This window comes from Bos grunniens, chromosome 7 (genome assembly GCF_055505025.1).
Source record: "Bos grunniens cultivar Pamir isolate PY7600 chromosome 7, Bosgru_T2T1.0, whole genome shotgun sequence".
NCBI classification, from domain to species: Eukaryota; Metazoa; Chordata; class Mammalia; order Artiodactyla; family Bovidae; genus Bos; species Bos grunniens.
The window spans coordinates 49693293-49716628 of record NC_141171.1 but is presented as its reverse complement, the minus strand read 5'-3'; the positions used below and the strand labels follow the sequence as shown (position 1 = coordinate 49716628).

Genomic DNA, 23336 nt, shown 5'->3' with positions numbered 1-23336 from the left:
AAATGCAAGTTTATAGGCAAAAGATTAGGAGTGTGGTCTTAGACGTGTTATGTTTGAGGTGTCTATTAGATATCCAAGAGGATGCCACATAAATGTATTGCCTACATTAAAAAAAATTAGCTATCTGTTATCATCAAGAAAATAAAGTGATTCCTGCTGATGACTGAAAAATTCCAATGTCTCAGTTTCTACTGATTTCCTAACAAGGCACAAAAGCTTTACTACTTAAAAGGATCTCAAACATTCCCCAAACTTGATATAAAGAAAGATCTTATCAATTGGGACTGATAATGTAGAGAATACAAGTCACTCTATACCCTCCAACCTAGTTATCAGATCTCTTTCTGATGGTTCTTCCACGGAAAAGCAGCAAAGGCTAGAGTTTTAGGGAGGACACTTACTGCTGAGGATGTAGAGAAGACCGGGGGAAAGGGTATGCCTGTGTCCAAGGGGGTTTGAGGAAGCTTTCCTGGCCCGGAGTGGAGGAGGTCTCGAAGGCTAGAGCCTTCAGTTTTGTTGTTGGAGGCAGTGGGACCCAGTAACAGACTGTTAAAAAGCTTTGGAGTCAACGGAGAGACCTTTGCAGTGGAGTTGAACGAATCCAGCCCAAAGGGTGAATGAGACTCTTTATTGAGCACCGACCTCAGGGACCCTGCTTCTGTAAGAACATAACCGGGAATAGCATTAGGCACAAGGAATACCCAGCAGGCAACTGCCTCCTAAAAATCAGCCAAGTTGGAAAGAAGAAAGATTCTCCCCTCTCCTGCCCCCCAAACTACATACAGCCTGTCTGGGCCAAGCCTGATGAGCTGTGACTATGGCAGGTCTCATGGCCAAGGAGAAGCTCTCCTACTTCTTCCTTTCTTTTCCAGATCTGGATTTCAAACTTCATTTTGTTCCCATTCATCTTTCGTCTCCCTCACTTTCTAAGTCAGTGTTTCTTCAAGTAAGTCTCCAGAATACCTGTATTGTAATCTCCTGGAGTGCTTGTTAAAAATGAAGATTCTCATTTAATAGTTCTGGTGGGGCACAGGAATCTTCATTTTTAACGATTCCCCAGGTGATTCTTGTGCCCATCAAAAGGCAAGTCTAGCTCTCCTGGCTAGCAATACTGGCTTAATAATAGGGCAATCTGGGAAGATTGTTAAAAACTAAATTCTGGCTAAAGAGGTTTGGGGTAGAGCCCAGGCATGTGCCTTTTTAAAAAAGCTCCACTTCTAGAAAGAAGTTGAAAGAGATTCCCTCATTTTATGTGATTGGCCAGAGAAAGCAAGCAACATGTTTCAAAAATGTGGATTGTAATGTATGAGTTTGAAGAATTCCAGAATAACTCAAGTGTTCCACCCACCGGCAAGGCAGGGACTTGTGTTAATCTCACCTTTTGTTTCTTCTTTAGCCTTCTGAGTTGCTAAATCCGCCAACCAGTGCAGGGCAGAGGAGGGTGGGGCTGTGTCAGGGCAAGGGGGCCTGATGGCTTTTAGCTCACTATTGCTATTTGATGTCGAACTGTCTGCTTTCAGAGGCTCATCTGATCTGCTGTCAGTACTGTCGGCTTTGGGAACATGGTCTGTCTCTGGTTGTGCTCCTGGTGCAGTTCCTCCTCCGCTTGAGAAGGTGGTTTCATTTCCAGAAGAGGCACTAGGGTTTATGCTAGGAAGCTATAGCACAGAACACCAAAATTATTAAAGTGCTGTCCTTGTGTAGAAAAAATACATTGCAAATAGTAAGGACTGCTGACACTAAATAAGTCTGGGAAAGCAATTTGGAATTGTCCCATAAACTGCTATTTCACTCACTCATTAATTTAACATGTATTTATTGAGTCCTACATGTGATAGAATCTATGCTAGGTTCCGTGGAAAGAGCAATGAACAAGACAGGGTTTTTGTTTGGCATGCCTGAGGCTCAATTTCTACAATGACAAATCGGTGGTCAGAACCTGACTGCACAAAGCTGCTCTGAGGATCAAATGAGATAGTATATGCAAAGACCTCAGCACAGTGTCTGACATACATAAATGCTCAATAAAAAGGTCATTATTCTATTGTTAAGTTTTCCAGATGATGTGTTCTAATACATCAATTCTACTGAAAATATATCTTGAGATTTCTCAGAGTTAATCCTTATACCTCTTATTGATCACATGTAGCATTCCTAGATGGAGAAGGAAATGGGAACCCACTCCAGTACTCTTGCCTGGAAAATCCCATTGATGGAGGAGCCTGGTAGGCTGCAGTCCATGGGGTTGCTAAGAGTTGGACATGACTGAGCGACTTCACTTTCACTTTTCACCTTCATGCATCGGAGAAGGAAATGGCAACCCACTCCAGTGTTCTTGCCTGGAGAATCCCAGGGATGGGGGAGCCTGGTGGGCTGCCATCTATGGGGTCGCACAGAGTCAGACACGACTGAAGTGACTTAGCAGCAGCAGCATTCCTGGAAAGTCCTCTGAAGGTAAGCAGTGTGTTTTTTGTTTTTAAATAATGTCTTATTCTTAGTGGTCATCATCAAACTAGAATGACCTCCACCTCTGACAGAAAATGGGAAAATCACTGCCTCTCTGTGAAGGCTTAGGATGGTTTCAGGGGGAATGATCCCAGATCAGCAGGCCAATATTCATGTTTCTTTCCTCAGTATCTAACATGACAAGGCAGGGTCCATGCACACAGATAAGACTGTATTCCTAGACCTTTTCTATACTCTTTATCTGCATAAAGAACCTGAGGTATAAATCCTGACAAGATGGAAAGAATCTATCTCTTTGTGCCACTTATCAACTAAGCCTGAATTGGTTTTAAAGACAAATGAAGAGAAACTCACACCAGTTAGGGGGAATTTAAATCCCTCCAGTAACTGTACGGGCTCTCTCTAGACAGGCTTCCCTATCCCCTAGTTGCCCAGGAATCCAAGAGTAGCCTGGGACAACAGAGGTGAAAATGGGACATTTCCTGGAACAAAGAACTTAAGTTTCTCTCAGTTTACCTGTGAGAAACATCACTTTTTCACACCATTTTACCTGTGACATCCCATTAGTGACAGCAGGTCTCAACACAGATTTGTTCTGCCGACTAATACAAGGGCAGTTTGCTTTAATTCCCCACTTGCCCCGGGCAGCATGTACCATGTCTCCAATATTGTAAAGAGCTGGAAAAAAGATAATTATAATAATAATCAATCTTGGAATACTTTACATTATCTCTCTCAAGCCTTACATTTCAATGAGGTAGCAGTTTGTACCCGTGATTTCTGATGATGAAACTGAGACCCAGGGAAGTTAGGTTATTTGCTTAAGTACATAAAGTTGGTAAATGAAAGTACTAAGACTTTAACCCAGGTCTATCTAGCACTAATGTTCTGTACACATTTAACCACTAAGCTACACTCCCTCCCTCCTCTAAGTAAACATTAACAAGGTGTCCTTCAGCAGAAACGCTAAGGGTAGATTCCTTAATATTCAAGCGAATATAAATGTTTTGAATGGTATACTTGAGATTTAGGTACTTTACTATAAGTTATACCAATGTATACTTTACAGAAACATTTAACTAATGCTTAGATCAGCAGGGAGCAGGCATCTGACCACTGCACTCAGGGAGCTCTTCTGCTTGCATACACTGGGGTATAAAGATACAGGGGGTGGCTCCCCAAAGTGAAGGAGACTATAGGCAGGGGATTCACCAGCTTCAGTGTGTGTGTGTTAGTGAAAGTATGGAAGCTGGAAATAGACTTTCTGGAGGAATTTCTAAAGTAAGTTGCCATATGACCATTGACTCCTACTGGTAAGCTGCCTTCTTCACGGTTTCAAGAGAAACCATGATTAGCTTCAGCTGGATTTTTTTTTTTTTTTTTTTTTGGCTGCACCATGGGGTATATGGGATCTTAGTTTCCTGACCACGGATCGAACCCAGGGCCCCTGCATTGGAAGCATGGAGTCTTAACCACTGGACCATCAGGGAAGTCCCTCAGCTGGATTTTTATAAGCCTAAAAACAAAGGTCTTTCTGGAAGCCAGGGAACTAGCTTTTTCTTTCCTTTTTTTCTTTTTGCCATGTTACATAGTTTGGAGGATCTTAGTTCCCCAACTAGGCCTAAACCCGGGCTCTCAGCAGTGAGAGCACAAAGTCTTAATCACTGGACCACCACAGAATTCCAAGACAGGCTTTTTCTATTCTGGCCCTGCTGACCATAAGAATGTAAAATGACATCTGAAAAGCAACCAACCCCTATACCCAGCAAGGTGAGGCAAAGTATGTGCCCTGGTTGCATACAATCAATCTAACATTTCTGAAGATTCAAAGTCTCAGAGAAATCTTGTGAAGCTTAAAAACAGTCAAGCTGACATAAACCATTTTACCAAATTTTATAGTGTATAAATTATAACTTAAAAATATTTTTCTCCCACCAAATCTAAAAAAGGAATTCCTTTTACCTGTGCCAGGGATTATCTGTGTGGGCATGAGATTCTCTGGCTCATGGGACTGTCCCTTTGCACACTTCAACCAGGAGAAAACCTCTTCATCACCCATCTCTTCTGTCTCTGAAACGGAAATGAACGACTTTCCTATTTATGAGGGTCACAAGATGTATCTCTCTCAGTGAGTGAGAGTTTCAGACTCTAAAGGCCAACTTTCTCATGGGTCAAAGAAGATCACAGCTAATTTTATTTATTTTTGGTTATACAGTCTGTGGGACCTTAGTTCCCCAATCAGGGATCAAAGCCATGTCCCCTACCGTGAAAGCAGAGTCTTAACCACTGGACCACTAGGAAGTCCTTAACTTTAAAAATACTGCTTCACTGAGGTATAATTTACATAAAATTAGTTCAACAATTTAAAGTGTACACTTCAAATTCAAATATGTTTGAATTTCGACAAAGATATCTAGTTGTGGAAAACAGTGCAACGTTCAGAATTTAAAACATTTGTATTCCTTCCCAAAGCTGCCTTTAGCCCTTTGCAGTCAATACCCTTTCCTCAACCCCTGGCCACTAATGATCAAATTTCTAACACTAAAGTTTTACTTCTAGAATTTCCTATTATTGGAAACATATGGTATGTCTTCTGTCATTTGTGTTGAGATATTTTCATTTGGCATAATGATTTTGAGATTCATCCATATTGTTCCATGTATAAGTAATTCATTCCTTTTTATGTCTGAGTGATGTTCCATGGTTTGGATGTACCACATTTTGTTTACCCACTCATGAATAGTTGGACTGCTTTCAATTATTGGTGAATAGTTGGATTGTTTCCAATTATTGGCTATTATGAATAAAGTGCTACACATATTCAAGCACAAGCCTTTGTGTGGACATATTTTCATTTCCCTTATACATACTAGTAGAATGCTAGTTGATGTTTAAATTTATAAAGAAATAGATAATACTGTTTTCCAAAGTGATGGTACCAAATTGCATCCCTACCAGCAATGTTTAATAAGTTTTAGTTGCTCCATATCCTTGACAGCACTTTGCACTCTCAGTTTTAAAAATGTTATCCATCCTAGTGGGGACAGTGGTTTCTCATTATGGTTTTAATTTGCATTTTCCTAGTAAGTAATGACAGTTTTTTCCATGTGTTTTTCATTGACCTATCTTCTTTGATGACGTATCTGTTCAAATATTTTTCCCATTTAAAAACTGGGTTGTGGGGACTTCCCTGGTGGCACACTTCCAGTGCAAGGAACTTGGGTTTGATCCCTGGTCCAGGAAGATTCCAGATGTTTTTCCTTGTCTTTTTAACGTTCTGATTTTTTGGCTGTGCTGGGTCTTAGATGCTGCGTGGGCTTTTCCCTAGTCGCAGACAGTGGAGGCTACTCTCTAGTTGCAGCGTGTGGGCTTCTCGTTGCATTGGTTTCTCTTGTTGCAGAGCATGGGCTTTAGGGCACTCGGGCTTCAGTAGCTGTGGCACACAGGCTCAGCAGCTGTGGCTCCCAGGCTCTAGAGCACAGGCTCAATAGCTGTGGCACACGGGCTTAGTTGCTCCACAGTATGGGGGATTTTCCCTGACCAGAGATTGAACCCACGTCTCCTGCACTGGCTGGCAGATTCTTTCTAATTGAGCCACCAGGAAAGCCCTTACCTGTCGTTTTTTGAGATTATGTATCTATCTAGTTATTTTGGCTGTACTGGGTCTACTGTAGCAGGGGCTAGTCTTCCTTGTGGTATGTAGGCTTCTCACTGCAGTGGGGTTTCTAGTTGCAGAGCACAGGTTCTACACACATGGGCTTCAGCAGCTGTAGCACCTGGGCTCAGTAGTTGAGGCTCACAGGCTCTAGAGTGTGGGTTCAGTAGTTGTGGCATATGGGCTTAGCTGCTCCACAGCATGTAGAATCTTCCCGAACCAGGGATTGAACCCATGTCCCCTGTGTTGGTAGGTGGATTCCTATCTACTGTACCACCAAGGAATTCCTATATTGTTATTACTTTTGCTTTAAACAATTGTTTTTTTAAAAGATTAAAAGTAAGAAGAAAGTCTTTTATGTGTACCCACATGTTTACCATGTAGCACATTCTTCATTCCTTTGCATAAATCCAAATTTCCACATTGTATCATTTTCTTCTGCCTGAGTCACTACCTTTAACTTTGCAGAATGGGTCTGCCGGTGATAGAATGATGAATTCTATCACTTTTTCCATTCCTGGAAAACGATTTCACCCTAGAAAGATACTTCCACTAGGTATGAGTTCTAGGCTAATAGGTTTATTTTTAGCACTTTAAAATGCTGTACCATTGTCTCTAGAGTATAGTTTTCTGACAAGTTAGCTATCATTCTTATCTTTGTTACATAATGTGCATCTTTTTCCTCTTGTGCTTTTCAGCTTTTCTCCTTACACACTTTTTCAGTAAGTAATTAGGACATGCTTTGGTGTGTTTTTCTTAATGTCTTTTTTATTTGAGGATTATTGTTGGACTTGTAATGTTATAGCTTTTTCATCAAATTTGGAAAAATTTTGGCTTTATTTTTTTCAATATTTTTTCTATCTCTGTTCTCCTGCCCTTTCTCTTTCTGGAACTCCACTTACTTGTTTGGGAGACTACCTAATGTATCTGGTAGTTCAACAGGGCACTCTTCAACTTATAAATTTAAGTCCTCTGTCTGTACTTAGTTTTTTATAGTTTTTATTCTATGTCTTCAAGTTCACTGTTTCTTCTGCAGTATCTAATATGCCATTAATCCTACCTAGTGTAATTTTTTTTTGAGATACTTTTCAGCTCTAGAAGCTTCATCTGGGTCTTTTACATGTCTTCTATGTTACTCATTATGTTTTCCTTTATGTCCAAGCATATTAAAAGTATTTTAACAGCTGTTTTAAGGTCCTTTTACAATAACTCCATCATCACTGTCATTTCTGTACTTGTTCTATCGATTGTTTTCTTCCTCCCAGATTACTGGTTGTATTATACTGGTTGCATTATTCTTTTCTGTACACCAGATCTTTCTTCACCAAATGCAGAGCTTTGTGAGTTTTATGTTTCAGAGTACTGGATTTTGTATAATCCTTTAAAGAATGTTTGGTTTTACTGTAGCGTATAACTAAGCAATTTGCAAATGAATTTGATCCTTCCAAGTCGTGCTCTATACTTCATTATGGCAGCTCCAAAGCAACCTTATTCTGGGACTACGTTAGTCCTACTACAAAGGGTGTGACCCCTTTGGACTCTGTCCAATGTCTCTCCACTCTGGCTGGTGGGAATACAAATTGTGAGTTCTGTATACTATTCAGTTGATTGGCTTGAGGACAGTTTCCTCTGATGCATGTGCAGACCACTATACAATAAAAAAAAATTGAGATGATTTCTCTAGATCTGGTGTTCTTTCCGTAGCACTTCACTACAGTGCCTCACTCTTCTAAGATTTTAATCTCGGTCTGAACTTGTGAGATTGCCAAACTCTATTTTAATTGCCTTTCCCTGTGGTACAGGCTAGAAACTGCCTCCAGGCAGTAAACTGGGGCAATTGTAGGACTCACCTTGTTTCTTCATTTTTCTGAGGGAATACAGACTCAAGCTGCCTGTTGTCCAATATCTGAAACTGTGAAAGTGAAAGTCGCTCAGTTGTGTCTGACTCCACAGTCCATGGAATTCTCCAGGCCAGAATACTGGAGTAGGTAGCTTTTCCCTTCTCCAGGGGATCTTCCCAACCCAGGGATCGAACCCAGGTCTCCCACACTGCAGGCAGATTATTTACCAGCTAAGCCACAAGGGAAGCCCAAGAATACTGGAGTGCAGAGCCTATCCCTTTTCCAGTGGATCTTCCCGACCCAGGAATTGAACCGGGGTCTCCTGCATTGCACCGCAGGCAGATTCTTTACCAACTGAGCTATCAGGGAAGCCCTCTGAAACCGTGGTTTTGTATATTTTGTCTGATTTTCTTATTTTTTATGATAGGAGGGCAACTTCTGCAGAAGTTTATCTTTCATGGGCAAAAGTGGAAGATCTTAGCTATGTAACATGTAGTACCTACTGAATGTGTTAACCATTAGACATACATTATCTCATTTAATCCTCAAAACAATGCTGTGCGGGACATACTTCTATTATCTTTGTTTTATAGACAAGGAAATGAGTCTGAGGGGTTAAGTAACTAGCTCAAGATTACCCTAGTTGGTATGATAAGATACAGAGGTAGGATTCAGATCCCAGTAGTCTAAGCTCTAAATCACTGTTACAGTGGTTACACTGTATCATAGAAGAGGGAAGAATGATGAAGTCAAGGGGAAAGGAAGATTCTTGGAAGCTAATAAGATAAAGCAAAAAGAAAGTGAAGCAAAGGGTTTGAATAGACATTTTCCCAGGGAACATAAACATAGGGCCAAAAACCACATGAAGATTCTCAACATTAGTAGTCATCTGGGAAATGCAAATTAAAATCACACTATATACTACTTCACAGTCACTATGATGGCTATAATCAGACAGATAATAACAAGCGTTGACAAGGATGTGGAAAATTTGCAATCCTCATACATTGCGGGTGGAATTATAAAATGGTGCAGCTACTTTGGAATACAGTTTGGCAGTTTCTGAAAGGGTTAAACATAGAACTGCCATATGCCCCATCAATTCTACTATAAGGTATATATTCTCAAAAAAATGAAAACATACATCCACACAAAAACTTGTAACAAATGTTCACTATTCATAACAGCCAAAAGTAGAAACAACCCAAATGTCCATCAACTAAAGACTGGATGAAGAAGATGTAGTATATCTATACAATGGAATATTACCTGGCAATACAAGGAATGAATTATGTGGTATAACATGGATGAAACTTTGAAAGAGTATGCTAAGTTTAAGAGGCCAGTCACAGAAGGCCGTATATTGTATGATTCCATTTATATGACATGTACAGAATAGGCAAGTTGATAGAGACAGTAAGTAGACTCATGGTTACCAAGGTTTAAGGGGGGTAGGAATAGGGAGTGACTGCTACTGAATGCAAGATTCATTTTTGGAGCAATGAAAATGAAATTAGATAGTGGTGACAACTATATAAACTTGGGAATATACTAAAAACATTTGAAGTGTATACTTTAAAAGTTTTAACCTTCTCAGTTAGGCTGGAGTATTGGCAATTTTAAGACCTCACAATGTGACAAAACATAAGCTAAAGAAGGAGCCCAAAGCCATTTTTGCTTCAGTTTCCAAGTCCACACCTCCACTGACATTTTACCTTCAGCCGTATAGGACAACATTTGCTCACCACTGCGCGGTCGGCTTTTCCTGAGCCTGTAACAGTCAAGGCAGACCCCAAATCCGCATTTGCGACAAACCCAGTGGATGTTGAAGAGGGTTGTTTCACATACATCACACATCTCCCGTACACCTCGGACCGCTCGCTTCCATGCCACTTTCTCTGGTGGAAAAAGGAAGAGGAATACTGTTGGCATTGATCATCCTGAGCGAGAGCAAAAGATCCCAGATCCACTGATTCCCATTCAAGCGTTTTGTCTAGCAATTAAACTCAAAGATTCATGAAGTTCATATTTCTATAATTGTAAGAGAAACAAAATACATGGAATTTCTAATATTTCTGAACAAGTGTCAGTGAGAATGAATGCCATATGTTGTCACTTACGATACTATAAAATTTTCAAATTGAGGAAGCTTGAAATAAGAAGATTTTTCTCTTAAAGTATAGGGCATAATTTTATAGTACAATATTCCTTGGTCTAGAAATAGGGTATAGTATCTCACAGACATGGAAATACCATAAATGTATGAATAACATGGCTTTAAGGTATGAAACACAACAACCAGTAGCACTTAATCTATTCACAAACCATAAAGTACTTACTGACACAAATTAGTTCAAAGCGAAGAAAATATTCAGAGTGAACCAAACCCAAATAGGGATCAAAATGCAAATTATGGCAACTGTGCTACAAAAATGAAAGACAAATAGGGAAGGAAATTTTAGTCTGTTAAATGCCAAAGACGGAAAGACTGAGGACTGCTAGACACAGGTACTGCTTTAGCTATTCAATTTACTTCATATAGAAGTTTTAGCAGGCTTAATTCATCCATAGAAAATGTTATCTGCCACTCATTCCACACTTCACTTGAAGCAAAAGAAAATGAGTTTCCAATTAGAACTGCCTAGAAGACAAGCAAGAGGGGGCCTTACGGTGTGGCTCCACCATCATCATGGCCTCTTTCTCAGACATCACAAGTTGGCAGAACTGGTCTCCAACATTGGCCAGAATGTATTTTGAGGTTTCTAGGTCTATTCCTTCTGCTAGGGAGGAAGAGGGAATCCACAGGTTCATGGCATCAGGGTCACTTTGCTGGGGACTCAGAAACCCTTCCACTCGGAGTACCCCTTTTCGAGTGAAGATCAACCTGAGATAGGAGGATACACAGTCAAATACATAGTACATAGCAGCAACCATGCAAACCAACACCCACTTAAAAATCCTACGACCTAAAAGAAATTGAGACTTAATAGGAATCAGGCGGAGTTAAGAACTTGTACCATATTCGACCAACACAGTATGCACTAATAGAAAGGCTTATTGTTAACACTTATTAGATCCAGGTTCTTTGAAGAGCTGAATACCACTTTCTCTAACCACTTATTCCATACCAGCAACCACACCAGTAAATGTGACCAGAGAAAAATACAGATCTGTGCTCAATGTCACACTTGAAATGCCTGTTGACTTACATCAGGTGAGCCTTTAATGCTTGTTTAATATCTTCTTTCTTTTCAAAACTCCAGTATTATTTTCCCCACGAGGACCTTGCTAATTATTTCACTCAAAAATTCCTGCAAGGAGCCAGAAGAGAGAATTCCCACAAGCTCCCACCATACTATCACACATTGCTATACCTGCCCCCATGTACTCCATCTCGTCTTCTGCTACTATGGATGAACTAGCTCCCAGTGAAGACCAATCTCTCCACCTTTGCTCTACACCTCATCCTCTTGCATAGGCATCCCTTCACTAATTCTCTGTTCTACATCTATTTTCCTCTCTTTTTGTCATTGTTCAGTTGCTTAGGCGTGTCCCACTCTTTGTGACCTGATGGACTGTAGCACGCCAGGCTTCCCTGTCCTTCACTGTCTTCCTGGAGTTTGCTCAAAGTTATGTGCATTGAATCGGGGATTTTCCTCTCTACTGAATCACTCTTGTCAGTATTTGAATATGCTATCTCAGTCCCCTTGATCCCACATCCTCCTTCATTTATCTGTTCGTAAGAGCAAAGTTTCTTAAGAGATTTGTCTATACTGATAGTTACCAGTTCCTTTCTCTTTTATTTTCTCTTAAACCACAACATTCAGAAGTTCTCTTATCAATCTACCAAAACTTTATTTTGGCTGTGCTGTGTGGCATATGACATCTTGACTTCCTGACCAGGGATGGAACCCACATCCCCTGCAGTGGAAGCATGAGTCTTCCACTGGACTGTAAGGGAAGTCCCAAAACTGTTTTTGACAAGGTCATTCCCTCCTGTTAAATCCAAAGGTCATTTTTTGTCCTTAACTGACCACACCCAATCACCAGCTTTTGCCAGAGTTCATTATTCCTTCCTAGAAACACATTCTTCAGTTGTCTTCCAGAATACCTCACTGGCTGTTTCTTCTCAGTCTCCTTTACTAGTTCTTCCTCATCCTGATTTCCCTGGTAGCTCAGACGGTAAAGATTCTGCCTGCAATGCAGGAGACCTAGGTTTGATCCCTGGGTTGGGAAGATCCCCTGGAGAAGGAAATGGCAACCCACTCCAGTATTCTTGCCTGGAGAATTCCATGGACAGAGGAGCCTGGTAGGCTACAGTCCATGGGATCGCAAAGAGTTGGACATGACTGAGTGACTTCACTTCACTTCCTCATCCTGAAACAGGAGGGAAGAGAGAGGGCACAGACTTTAAAAGAATGACATAGCCCAAGGACATGACATAAACTGATTAGAACAAACAGGTCCAAGATGTCAGAGTGACTTCCACTAGACCTTTGAGCCCCACTCCAGTACTCTTGCCTGGAAAATCCCATGGATGGAGGAGCCTGGAAGGCTGCAGTCCATGGGGTTGCTGAGGGTCGGACACGACTGAGCAACTTCACTTTCACTTTTCACTTTCATGCATTGGAGAAGGAAATGGCAACCCACTCCAGTGTTCTTCCCTGGAGAATCCCAGGGACAGGGAAGCCTGGTGGGCTGCTGTCTATGGGGTCGCACAGAGTCGGACACAACTGAAGCGACTTAGCATAGCATAGCATAGCATACACTCATCATAATACATCAGCAAAGTAAACTGCCACACCCACTTGTGCCATCACAGTTCTGAGGCCAACCATCAAAGACCAAAAAGAGGGCAGTGGCCCAACTCCTGGAAATCCTTGCCCTTTCCCAGGATGACAGAGGATGAGACGGTTGGATGGCATCATAGACTCAATGGACATGAATTTGAGCAAGCTCTGGGAGTTGGTGATGGACAGGAAAGCCTGGCATGCTGTAGTCCATGGGGTCACGACTGAGTGACTGAACTGAACTGAATTTCCCAAAATAGTTGGAATAATCCCATTCATTGTTGTTGGTCAGTTGCTAAGTCATGCCCAACTCTTTAGGGCCCCATGGCATCACCACATGTGGGATCTTAGTTCCCCAACCAGGGATTGAACCTGTGCCCCCTGCAGGGGAAGTGCAGAGTCCTAAACACTGGACTGCCAAGGAAGTCTCCCATCAAGTCATCCTATTTATATTGTAGCCTCTCTAGCCTCTCCACATATCAATCCTCTTTCCCTTATCTTCCTCATAGTTAAACTTGTTTTTCTTATTTATTATCTGCATCCCTTACAAGCCTCTGGAGGGCTGGAATTCGATGGTTTTGTGTACTGTTTAATCTGCAATGCCCACAACAATGGCTGGCACATATTAAATTTTCAATACACGTTTGCTGAATAAGCGAATCCATGCCACATGGATAAACCACTTGGATTTCTTTATTTAAAAAACTAAGGACTCTTGAATGATTTATTAGAAGAAATTCCTCTTCTAAGTTTATCAAGCAGAAGCAAAGTGAGTAAATAGCTATTGTTTGGTAAAAGCAAAGGACATTTCAAGGATTTTCAACAGTTATCCCTATTTTAAAGAAGGTTCACATTATCTCCTAATCTTACTTCCCCTTCTTTCTTAGGGGACTTAAATTACTCTAGCACTAAAGAGGAGTAACTGGTTAAGCAAATCTATAATACAAAATGGCATCCTTCTGCTCACATCACTGGTTTCAAATGGAATTCAAGTTAGGAAGAAGAACACAGTTCAGGGGGCAGCAGGTGAGACTGTTAAATTTAAATTCTCTTAAGGACGAAGTCATGTATCATTTCACAACCTAAATAACTAATGGGATGGCAGAACCTTAGCACAGACTCTGAGAGCAAGGGAGTTTAGGAAAACAAGAAAAAGATGCTGAAATATGTTTACCGATTCAGAGAAAGAGTGGAAGTTATGAATCACTAAGGAAACTGGGAAGGAGATGAAGAGAGGAGTTTGGGTACCTCCGGAAGTGAAAGAAGCGGCAGGCCACAGTGGAATCATCTTGCTCCTGCTCCTTAAACTTCCGATACCGCTCCAGGCGGCACTCACGACACTTGTGCAGGTGAGGGGCTACATTGATGCAAGACCCATCCTGCAGGAAGGGCTCTCCGGACTGCTTCAGCTTCTTTACTTTGCTCACATCTTTCAGCACTGACTGGCCCACTGTGAGAAGGCAGAGCGAGAAATGGTTGGTCATGAAAGGTTTAAAAGAGATGCAAAAACATAATCCTCCTGAGGACAGACATTGTCCTGACCTGAGTCACTCCTCCTTGCACTGGATGGGCATGAGCCCATCAGGTCCATCCTTGGCACAAAAGGAGCAGAGGGAACAAAGAGGCTTCAACTGGGAAATAAAAACCATGGAGAATTTGTGGGAAGTACCCCATGACAATGAAACAACTCTGAGTATGGGTGAGGAAAACTCAAGAAGGCAGAAGGTAGCTTCTTGCCACCAGCCCCTCAGGATATGACTGTTCTACTAATCAAGAACTCTTGGTGCTTCTATGGGAAACCAAATCCTAATGAGAATGGTGACTTGCCATTTTCTTAGACACTTGTCTTTACACAATTTCAGACCATAACCTCACTCCACAGGAGTTAACGGCTTTTGAAAGACGTTTAAAATCATAAATATGTGACAGAGAGGAGCAAACTGAGGAGCGGTTCTCTTGCTTCATCAACTCTACTAAAGGCTGCTATATGAGAATAAAGACTAGTACTGAGTAACTCCCCTAAGTTCATTAAAGGGGAAGGACCAAAGGCAGGAGAAATACACTAAGGGAGGAAAGAGTTCCTGACCAAAATTAACAGACTATCAAGACTTTGTGGGATTATCATTAACAGGACAGATATCTCTCTTTTGGTGCTGGTTTAGATCAACCCTGCCTTGAACCAGATGAGTTGATGAGGGATCCCTACTGCACCCTTTGGACTATGTAATTCTATGAGATTATAGGACTTTCCATCAAAAAGAGGGCCTCTGCTGCCCAAGAGCACAGCAAGCATTTGAGGCAAGTGCCAGAGCCAGGCCCATGGATAATCTCAGCAGGATCACCTTTCAAGGGAGCAGTCCGAGGCCGGCCCTTGGGGGCCTGCTTCCCTTTGCCTTTTCCCAGCAACAGCTCAGCACTGCGTTCCCCATTGGGGCCCAGCTTCCCCATCAGGTGTTCCGGAATCCCCTTTAGACCGGTCTTGGCTTGGAGCTGCTCCTCAGAGTCGCTTAAATCTGACAGGTCACTATTGGTACTGGAGTCTGAGTCCTGTCTGCAAGCCAAGCTTCGCTCATCCAGTGAGAACCTTTTCACAGCTTCAAAAGGAGCTTTGTTCTCCTGTGAAAAATCTGCTGGGGAGGACAGAAAGCTGCCTGAGTGCCTGCCAAAGACGTTACTAAAGGTTTTAAGGAGAGGATTGTCCTGCTGCCCAGGCCCCACAGTTGGCCTCTCCTCTGTGGGGCTGGAGGAGAGAGTAGGCATCTCAATGGGCTGGGTGAGGCCGCTGGTGGGTGAACTGGAGCGGCCATTCCCCATGGCAGAGAGGCTTGGCCCCCCAGTGGTAAGAGCTGAGCCCAGAACACCAGACACCAGTTTGGAGGAGTCAGTTGTGATGAAGAGGGTTTTCTTCTTTGCTAAAGATGCTGAATCTGTAGAGGAGTGAGACTCGGGCCAGCTGGGTGCTGCCTTGGAGGTGACAGTGGTAGCAGAGGAAGAGCTACCTGATGCCTGAGATGCAAAGCTGCTGAAAGGACTATGTTCAACTTTCTCCACAAATGCCAAGAAAGGGTTAGAAGGCTCTTCTCGGGACAGTTTAGGGGGCTGTAAAAATAGATTTTCATGACTGTCTGGGGTGCGGGCATTTAGGAGGCTCCGTGGGAAGGCTGGCGTGAGGGTGGGCATGGACTCTGCAGGCACTTTCCGATCCACAGAGCTGCCAGCCTTAGAGCCTGATTTAGTGTCTGCTCCAAGAGTGGATCTTCCTTTACAGAGGCTCTCAAGGCTTTGTTTAAATGAGTCTCGACTGGAGGAATCATCAGCCAAATTCTCTGAAACGGTAGTGAAGTAGTTACTGGTGGGTAAAGTTTGGGACATGCATTGAAAAAACAAGTTTTTGGAGAGATCAGAGTCTTTCTGAGACTCTGGTGCTGGGCTACAGCCAAAAGAGAAGCCCAAAGGTTTGTTCTCTGTGGCAAGAACCCCATTGGACTGGCTCCTTCCACTTCCAAAAGTCAAAGCTTGTGATGAACCCGGGAGTGATGCTCCAAATCCAGAAGAGGCCAGGACAGAATTCCTTGAATTCTGAAAAGAAGATAGCCAGAGTTAGTGATGCTGGCTTCCTTGACAATCTTTTGATACCTTCTTGGACCTAGGCTAACATTTCTTATGGGTCAATCAATTTTTCTCCTCTACAATTCCAGGAAAACTGCTCTTATAACTGTTACTTTGCCAGGAAAGAAAACTGCCACAGACAACACAGAGGGGTCTTTAGCAAGGTGAGACAGAAATGGCAGGATGAAATGATACCCTTGGTTGTTAGCCAACTGACTGTCAAAGCACCAGGAGGCTGTGTAGGCTTCTAAGTTATCTATTTAGAAATGAAGACTCTGTCAGGGAACTGAAGAAAAGGGTTCCTGAATGTAAATGAGCTTTTAGTCTGAAATAGAGTGAAATATTACTAGTGACCCTGTAATATTAATTTACCTCAAAGACTTTAGGGGCTATGGTTAAAGTTTTGGTTGAGTTAAGTCATTGCAAATTGCCCACTCTTACAAAAGTGACTTCAGCCCTATGAAAAGCTCATTGTACATTAAAGAAAAGTATCTTTGTCTGAAAATCGCTAAGATGGACCCAAATCAACGTATAAGCTGAATTATCTGTTTCTCTTAAAGTTAGATCTAAAGGTGCTAAATTAAAGAGGCATACCAGTTACTGAACACTTCTGTTATCATGATTTAACAAGTCTCCAAAGTGGAAAACTGTAGATACTGATAACACCCACCAACAAAAGCACTCAGCATAACAAACTGGAGAATGAAAAAAAAATTCTTTTTTTTATACCTTAAAAATGCTAACTTCTGCAATTGGATAAAGAAGGATGTGTACATAAAGAGGGGTTAGAATCACTTTCATATACTATATCACATACTCATATATGTGGATAATACAGAGAAATATCCATAGGTAGGTATAAGTACTTACATAATACTTATATTCACTTTAAAGTATTAGAAATAAAAATTATTTCATGACTGCTTAATAGATATGGAGTTTCTCTTGGGGAAGAAGAAAATTTCTTTATGTGAGTAGTGATGGTTGCATAACATTGTGAATATATAAATGCCATGATACTGTACACCACAAATTGTATAAATGGTAAATTTTATGTGTTAACTTAATTTTTAGAAATGTAACGTATATCAGATAAATGAAAGGGTGTTGTTAAAAAAAAGCGGGGTGGAGGATCTCTTTAACTATGGATCTCTTTAACAGTGGATCTCTTTAACTATGTAAGAGGAGTCTACATTAGGACTTTCTTTGAGGGTGGCCAAGAGGCATGAGAGCCAGGCAGGCCTTCTATGGCTTGCCTCCAGGTGACATCTGCTACAGAGACCAGTTCAGGGCATTTCAATAACTTAGTTCATTCTCCTTTTTTCTTTTCCTTCCCATTAACCAAAAACCACTAACTTAAAATTCCTCCAAATAAAAAGAAGAGAATAGACAGACACAGCACTGATGCTATGCTGTTGTTTCACTGGCTGGATCTGGCCAGGTCCCTCGACACCTGCGTGACTGCAAGGAATGAGCATAAGGATCTCAGGTTTCGCTACTAAAGTTACCCTCTAAAAATAAACACACACATGGACTTCCCTGGTGGCTGAGTGGTAGAGAATCCTCCTGCCAGTGCAGGAGACATGGCTTCCATCTCTAATCCAGGAGGACCCCACATGGCCGTGGAGCAACTGAGCCTGTGCATCACAACAACTGAGCCTGTGCTCTAGACCCCACAAGCAGAAACTGCTGAGCCCATGTGCCTCAACTACTGAAGTCTGAGCACCTAGAACCCATACTCTGCAACCAGAGAAGTCACCACAGTAAGAAGCCCTTGCACTGCAACTAGAGGAAAAGACAAGGCAGCAATGAAGACCCGCACAGCCAAAAATATTAAATAATAAATAAAATTATATAAAAAATACACACATGAATGAAAAATAATTGGATGCTCTTTCATTTTCCTACAACTGATTAAATTTCAAATCCTTTTCTTATAAGAAAGTGATGACAAACTGATTTCAACACAATTTTCAGAGCAGGAAGTTTCCTGGGGGGGTGTGTCCCTGGTTCATGATGGAAATATCCATTTCTGTACTTTTAAATCATATCCCAAGAGAATACCTAGGCTAACCCACTAGTAAAGTTACTGATACAATCACAGAAATTTCTCAAACCTGTTTGGAAAATGCCCTCTGAATCCGCACTTCATCTATTCAGCTTTGCTACTCCAAGAACAACAGTATTCAGTGGATCTCTTCATGAAGCATGTAATACTTGCTCTGTTTTGTAATCCCCATTTACATCTATTCTGCCTTTGACATGGATTTAATTTTAATCAATTTGGGCAATATGATGACTTAAACAGAGGAGAAATCCACATAAGATCCCCACCTAGTTCTCTTGGGAATGCTGGTAAACTAACAGAGAACAAATCATGAAGAGTGTAAACTTTGCATTTACAGGCCTTCTCTTCTTCTGCCTTGGCACTTCACTTCCCTCCCCATCCCTGCACACTAGAGATTAACAAACTGGATCTTCTATGAAGGGGAAGAAATCAGATGAAATGTACATGCCATGTTTTATATGACACTGTTATAAAACAATTCCATTTTAGGATGTGAGCTCCTTCAAATAGGATTTCAATTCTCTGTTTATAATATACAGTACTTAGCACACAGTAGTTTCTTATACATAATTTATAAAAGTCACTTAGTATTTTATTTGTATTTCATATTCCAGTTTGAATTAATAGCCAATTTGAAAAGAAAATATGACCAGCATCATTAATCATACTTTGGTGACCAAAATAAGAGCCAAGACTATAAGAACTGATTTTGATACTGTTTCAGATTTGACTGGGGAGCCAACTTGATGTTAACTTTATTTAACAAAAGTTGCATTTCAGCAACAATATATGCATATCAGATAAAGAACCTAGCAAGCTGGATACTACCACAATTAATTCCATCAAAATTTCCAGGTAAGGCTTAAAAGATTAAGAGGGGGAAAAAAAAAACCTTCTATGGTCATATCAAAGTGGCCCAGCCTCAAAGGAAAATATAGAAAATGATGAACTGAAAATGGGTTGGTAATAGTAGCTTTTACATAGCCCTAATTATAGTGTTCACTGTTTCCAACACTATAATTCATTAACCTTGCTTCACAAAGGCCTGGTGGAGGCTAAACCACTACACGAACTAAATAGATAGCCGAGTTTAAAAGATTCCCCATTAGATCTATTTTAACGACACATTAAATTGGATTGTGTAATCAAGTTTTGATTAGCCCAACTGTTAGGTGACTTTTAAGAGCTGAGAAAGTTTTAAGAATATACACATTTGTCCAACAAGCAGTAAAGGACTATCCACAGAATACAATTTAAACACATCTCAGAAATACTCCTTCCCTATGGCATCTGAGATGCTTTTTAATGTGTTAAGAACAAAGTAGGGTGAAAGTGTGAACCCACATCTTGCAAATCTGCCCCTGAAACAACTCACCTCTCCTGGGGCCTGCGACCAGCTGCCTTTCTGTTTTTCCGGCCCAGTCCCTGTTGCAAGGCCAGTGTCTGAGATCCTCACCGTGGTTGGGGTGGAGCTGGCGGTAGTGACCACAGCTGCTGAAGCCACCATACACTGGCCAACTTGTTCCAGTGTTTTTCCTGCCTCTTTATTTTCGGCTCCACCCACCTCTGGGGCCAAAGGTGTCTGACCTGTGGCTGCAGAATACGGAGTGAAAGGTAGAGGTGTGTCCCCACCCACAGGCTCATCCTGCACCACCAGAGTCCTGCCGTTTTCTTTGGTGTAAGTGGCAAAGCGAATGCTGCGGTTAATCTGGGGGACAAATGTAGTCGGTGGCTGCTTGGTTCTCTGATCCAGCCCTGGCTCTCCACTGGCATTCCCTCCTTTCCAGGGCCCTCGGCTTGCCTCGCCTCCATCGCTCCCATTACTGTCTACTTCACCCCTGTCTCCTTTCAATTTCTTTGATGCAGGGTCACACCCAGAGTCCGAAGCACTTTTCCTCCTCCGGCCATCTTTCCCCTCTATGCTCTCTCTCTTCTTCTTTCCTTTGGAAGATTTTACTGCTTTTAACGTACCCCCCTACAAAACAAAATTCAAAAAAGATTTATTACAAGGGACTTTCCATCCTGTGAAAACCATAAACCATTAGCTCTTTCCCATCTCTAGAAGCAGACAATCAAAGCTGGGACAGATTGCCAAATTCCAATGCCAGCTCTAAGACATACCCTTTGTTAAAAAGCTCCTATCTTCCTGTGATTCAATTTACACACACATATTCAAGATAACAGTTACTAGAGGTTAACTCACTTCACAAAACCTCCCTTAAATGAAACGTACTCCTTTCTTAAATGGACTTTTTTCAGGATTTTAGAAATTTGTGGAATATCTTTTATAAAATGGACTGATAAAGCTAGTCTGGGAACTTATTTGCCCCTTGGTGGGAAAAAAAAAAAAAATCTGCTTTATTTTATATTTATCTCCTTGTTTGATAGAAACTGGCAAGTATTGAAATATAAAATCTCCTCTATCCAGAAGTCACTAAAAACTGGTGACAACTTAACAATAGGAAAAGGAACATTTATGAGTCTGTGACCAGAGGAAAAGTGAGTCCAATAGAGACAGGTTTGAGTTGCTCTTATGGACACTATAAAGAACACAAATAATTTCCAGATCTTATTTCAAAGCATTAGATACAAGCAGGGGGGAAAACTAAAAAGTCAGGGTACCATAACCAAAAACTCAAATCTCTTAGCTCTTTTAGTAATTCCATCCTATCTCAGGAAATCTTATTTAGCCTTATTTGAAAGGTCAGTAACCTTAAAAGACACAGAATTAAAAGGGGGAAATTCCTATCCCTGAGTGAAAACTCTTTCCCTGAGAAGGACAAGAGGACAGGGGCTTGGGACACAGTTAACACTCTCTTAGGCAACTTATACCTGGAACATTCTTAGACTGATATCCTATTATTTCTTTTTAGCTGCATTTAGCTAACTTTCAGATAGTTTCATTTAGATAATGTGCTGGGGTGGCAATAAGCTAGTGACATAGTTATTTGGCTGTTATTATTTACCAGCTTGATTAATCGACTCTCACTGCCCTTGAATACATATAGATTCTTGGTGCAGATGTGTATCTTTGTGTAATCAATCATTATTATAGCTCTTATAACTGAATTTTTTTCAAATTTTTCATTTCTTCTTGCCAGTTTTCTCTTCTTTTTTTTCTGCCTTCCTTTTTTTCCCCTTAATTTCCTTCTGAAAACCTTAACCAAAGCTCAAGATTTACTTGTTTCTCCCATACTTTTGGCAATATTAATCTAAGTTTCTAAATCTTTCATTTAAGAACTGTTTTTGTTTGTTAAGAATTATTTTCATTTGATCATTTAAAAATCTTTTTACCCCTTCTTCAACCTCTATCATCACTCAGTTTTCAGTGCTGTGAAGTATTTAAGTACGATCACTGAAATCTCTCCTTTCTTGCTCACTCTTTCCAAGGAAATGAGGTGACCATGGATCTCTAAGAAGCGTTACTGTAAAACTTGGAGATCTGACAATAATTGTATTTTGCTAGCTAAGACGAGAGTCACACCATGGCAAAGCTGAAAAAAGAAGAATCAACATCTGTTGCTGAAAGCCAAAGATCTCACCTTTAACTCATTTAGCCAACTTACAGAGCCGGGCTCACAGCAATTTCCCTGAGCAACAACATATACGTATGTCCTACTTATGGTGAGCTACTCACATGTGAGTAGATTAGGACACTGAGAACAGTACTCTCTAGCTATACCTGGCACAATCTAAATGTACCTAGCATATAATAGGTGCTTAAAGAACAAATGAAATGAGGAAGGAAATAAAAAAGGGACCCAACACAGCATCAAAGTAACAAGTGTTTTTCAGCCACGTAAACACAGTCAAGAGACTTATCCTATTTGTAATAATATAATATGTAGTAAAGAACTATTAAATTTTACCCTGACTCTTCTTTTCCTACCCTAATCTTGTTTTATCAAGCCAAAATGACTGGATAAAGAAGAGGAAGAATTGTATACCCAGCATGAGCAGCCAAGAGAGCAATACAAACACAGGTGCTAAGAAAACTACGAAGAATATATGGACAGATGGCCGTCCAAGTCAATGTCCTACTGAAGGAAATTCATACAGGATTCCTTAATTGGTTCAGGCACTGGTTTATAATGTGTCTTTTGATGGGTTATGATAATTCTGAATGAACCAAGAGTTGGTCTGATTCACAGAAACTATGGAGTAATCCACTGTGTGCTGAGCACTGAACTAGGCACTACTTTAGTTTGAACTCTTCTTGGGATACGAAATTTCAGATTTCCTTGGAGCTCACTACCACCTAATGGAAAGAAAAAGAGGATGTAGTTTCTTCTCCATTTCTTATTACTGGGTAGGTCATGAATATTACTACTACTTATTACAGCTTTGTCTATTGTATCTTTTAAATATACCTGTCCTAAAAAAATGTAAGAAAAAAGTAGGCCATTTTAAAACAGTTAGGCAACATAGCCATGATGAAAAGGGTTTGCTCAGACTAGGTCTCTTTCTTGAGATTACCCTCCCTCAACTAGACAAGACTGTGGTGAGAGCAAGAAATGTACAGTGGTCAGAGCTTGAAACCCAAAGCTATTAACATGGATAACACAAACATAATGAAGTCTATGTAACAAGATAATGCAAGCTCATGAGTCTGCTTAGAGACTCACTCCATTACTGTACCTCGCTCTGAGGCGCCGAATTATCCACGAGCATCACATGGATCAGTCTGGGATCTACGGACTTGATCTCACCACTCTATAGAAGGAGGGGGATAGAAATAAGAAAAAAGGAGGAGAAAGATTCAATGCCTGCCCACCAAAGACACAATTATGTATTTTTTCTTATGTAATCTATGCAATTATCTCTATTTGTTTCTACTTCCCTGCTAGAATAAAAGCTCCATGAATAGGGATCTCTATTATTTAATTCACTGCCGGAATAACAACATT

General features: G+C 41.0%; 1 protein-coding gene across 2 annotated transcripts in view; it reads right to left on the bottom strand.

The window, feature by feature from the left end:
- KDM3B (lysine demethylase 3B) overlaps positions 1-23336 on the bottom strand; it is a 57751-nt gene that overhangs the window by 13912 nt on the left and 20503 nt on the right. Inside the window, exons 6-15 of one of the 2 annotated variants that reach the window (XM_086411811.1) lie at positions 23068-23142; positions 19805-20404; positions 15095-16331; positions 14001-14202; positions 10632-10846; positions 9708-9860; positions 4429-4536; positions 3017-3144; positions 1379-1658; positions 402-658 (exon numbers count right to left, since the gene is read on the bottom strand). In XM_086411811.1, the coding sequence (XP_086267937.1) occupies positions 402-658; positions 1379-1658; positions 3017-3144; positions 4429-4536; positions 9708-9860; positions 10632-10846; positions 14001-14202; positions 15095-16331; positions 19805-20404; positions 23068-23142 (3255 nt within the window). The remainder of the gene's footprint in view (positions 1-401; positions 659-1378; positions 1659-3016; positions 3145-4428; positions 4537-9707; positions 9861-10631; positions 10847-14000; positions 14203-15094; positions 16332-19804; positions 20405-23067; positions 23143-23336) is intronic. The other variant, XM_086411812.1, reaches the window with a different exon arrangement.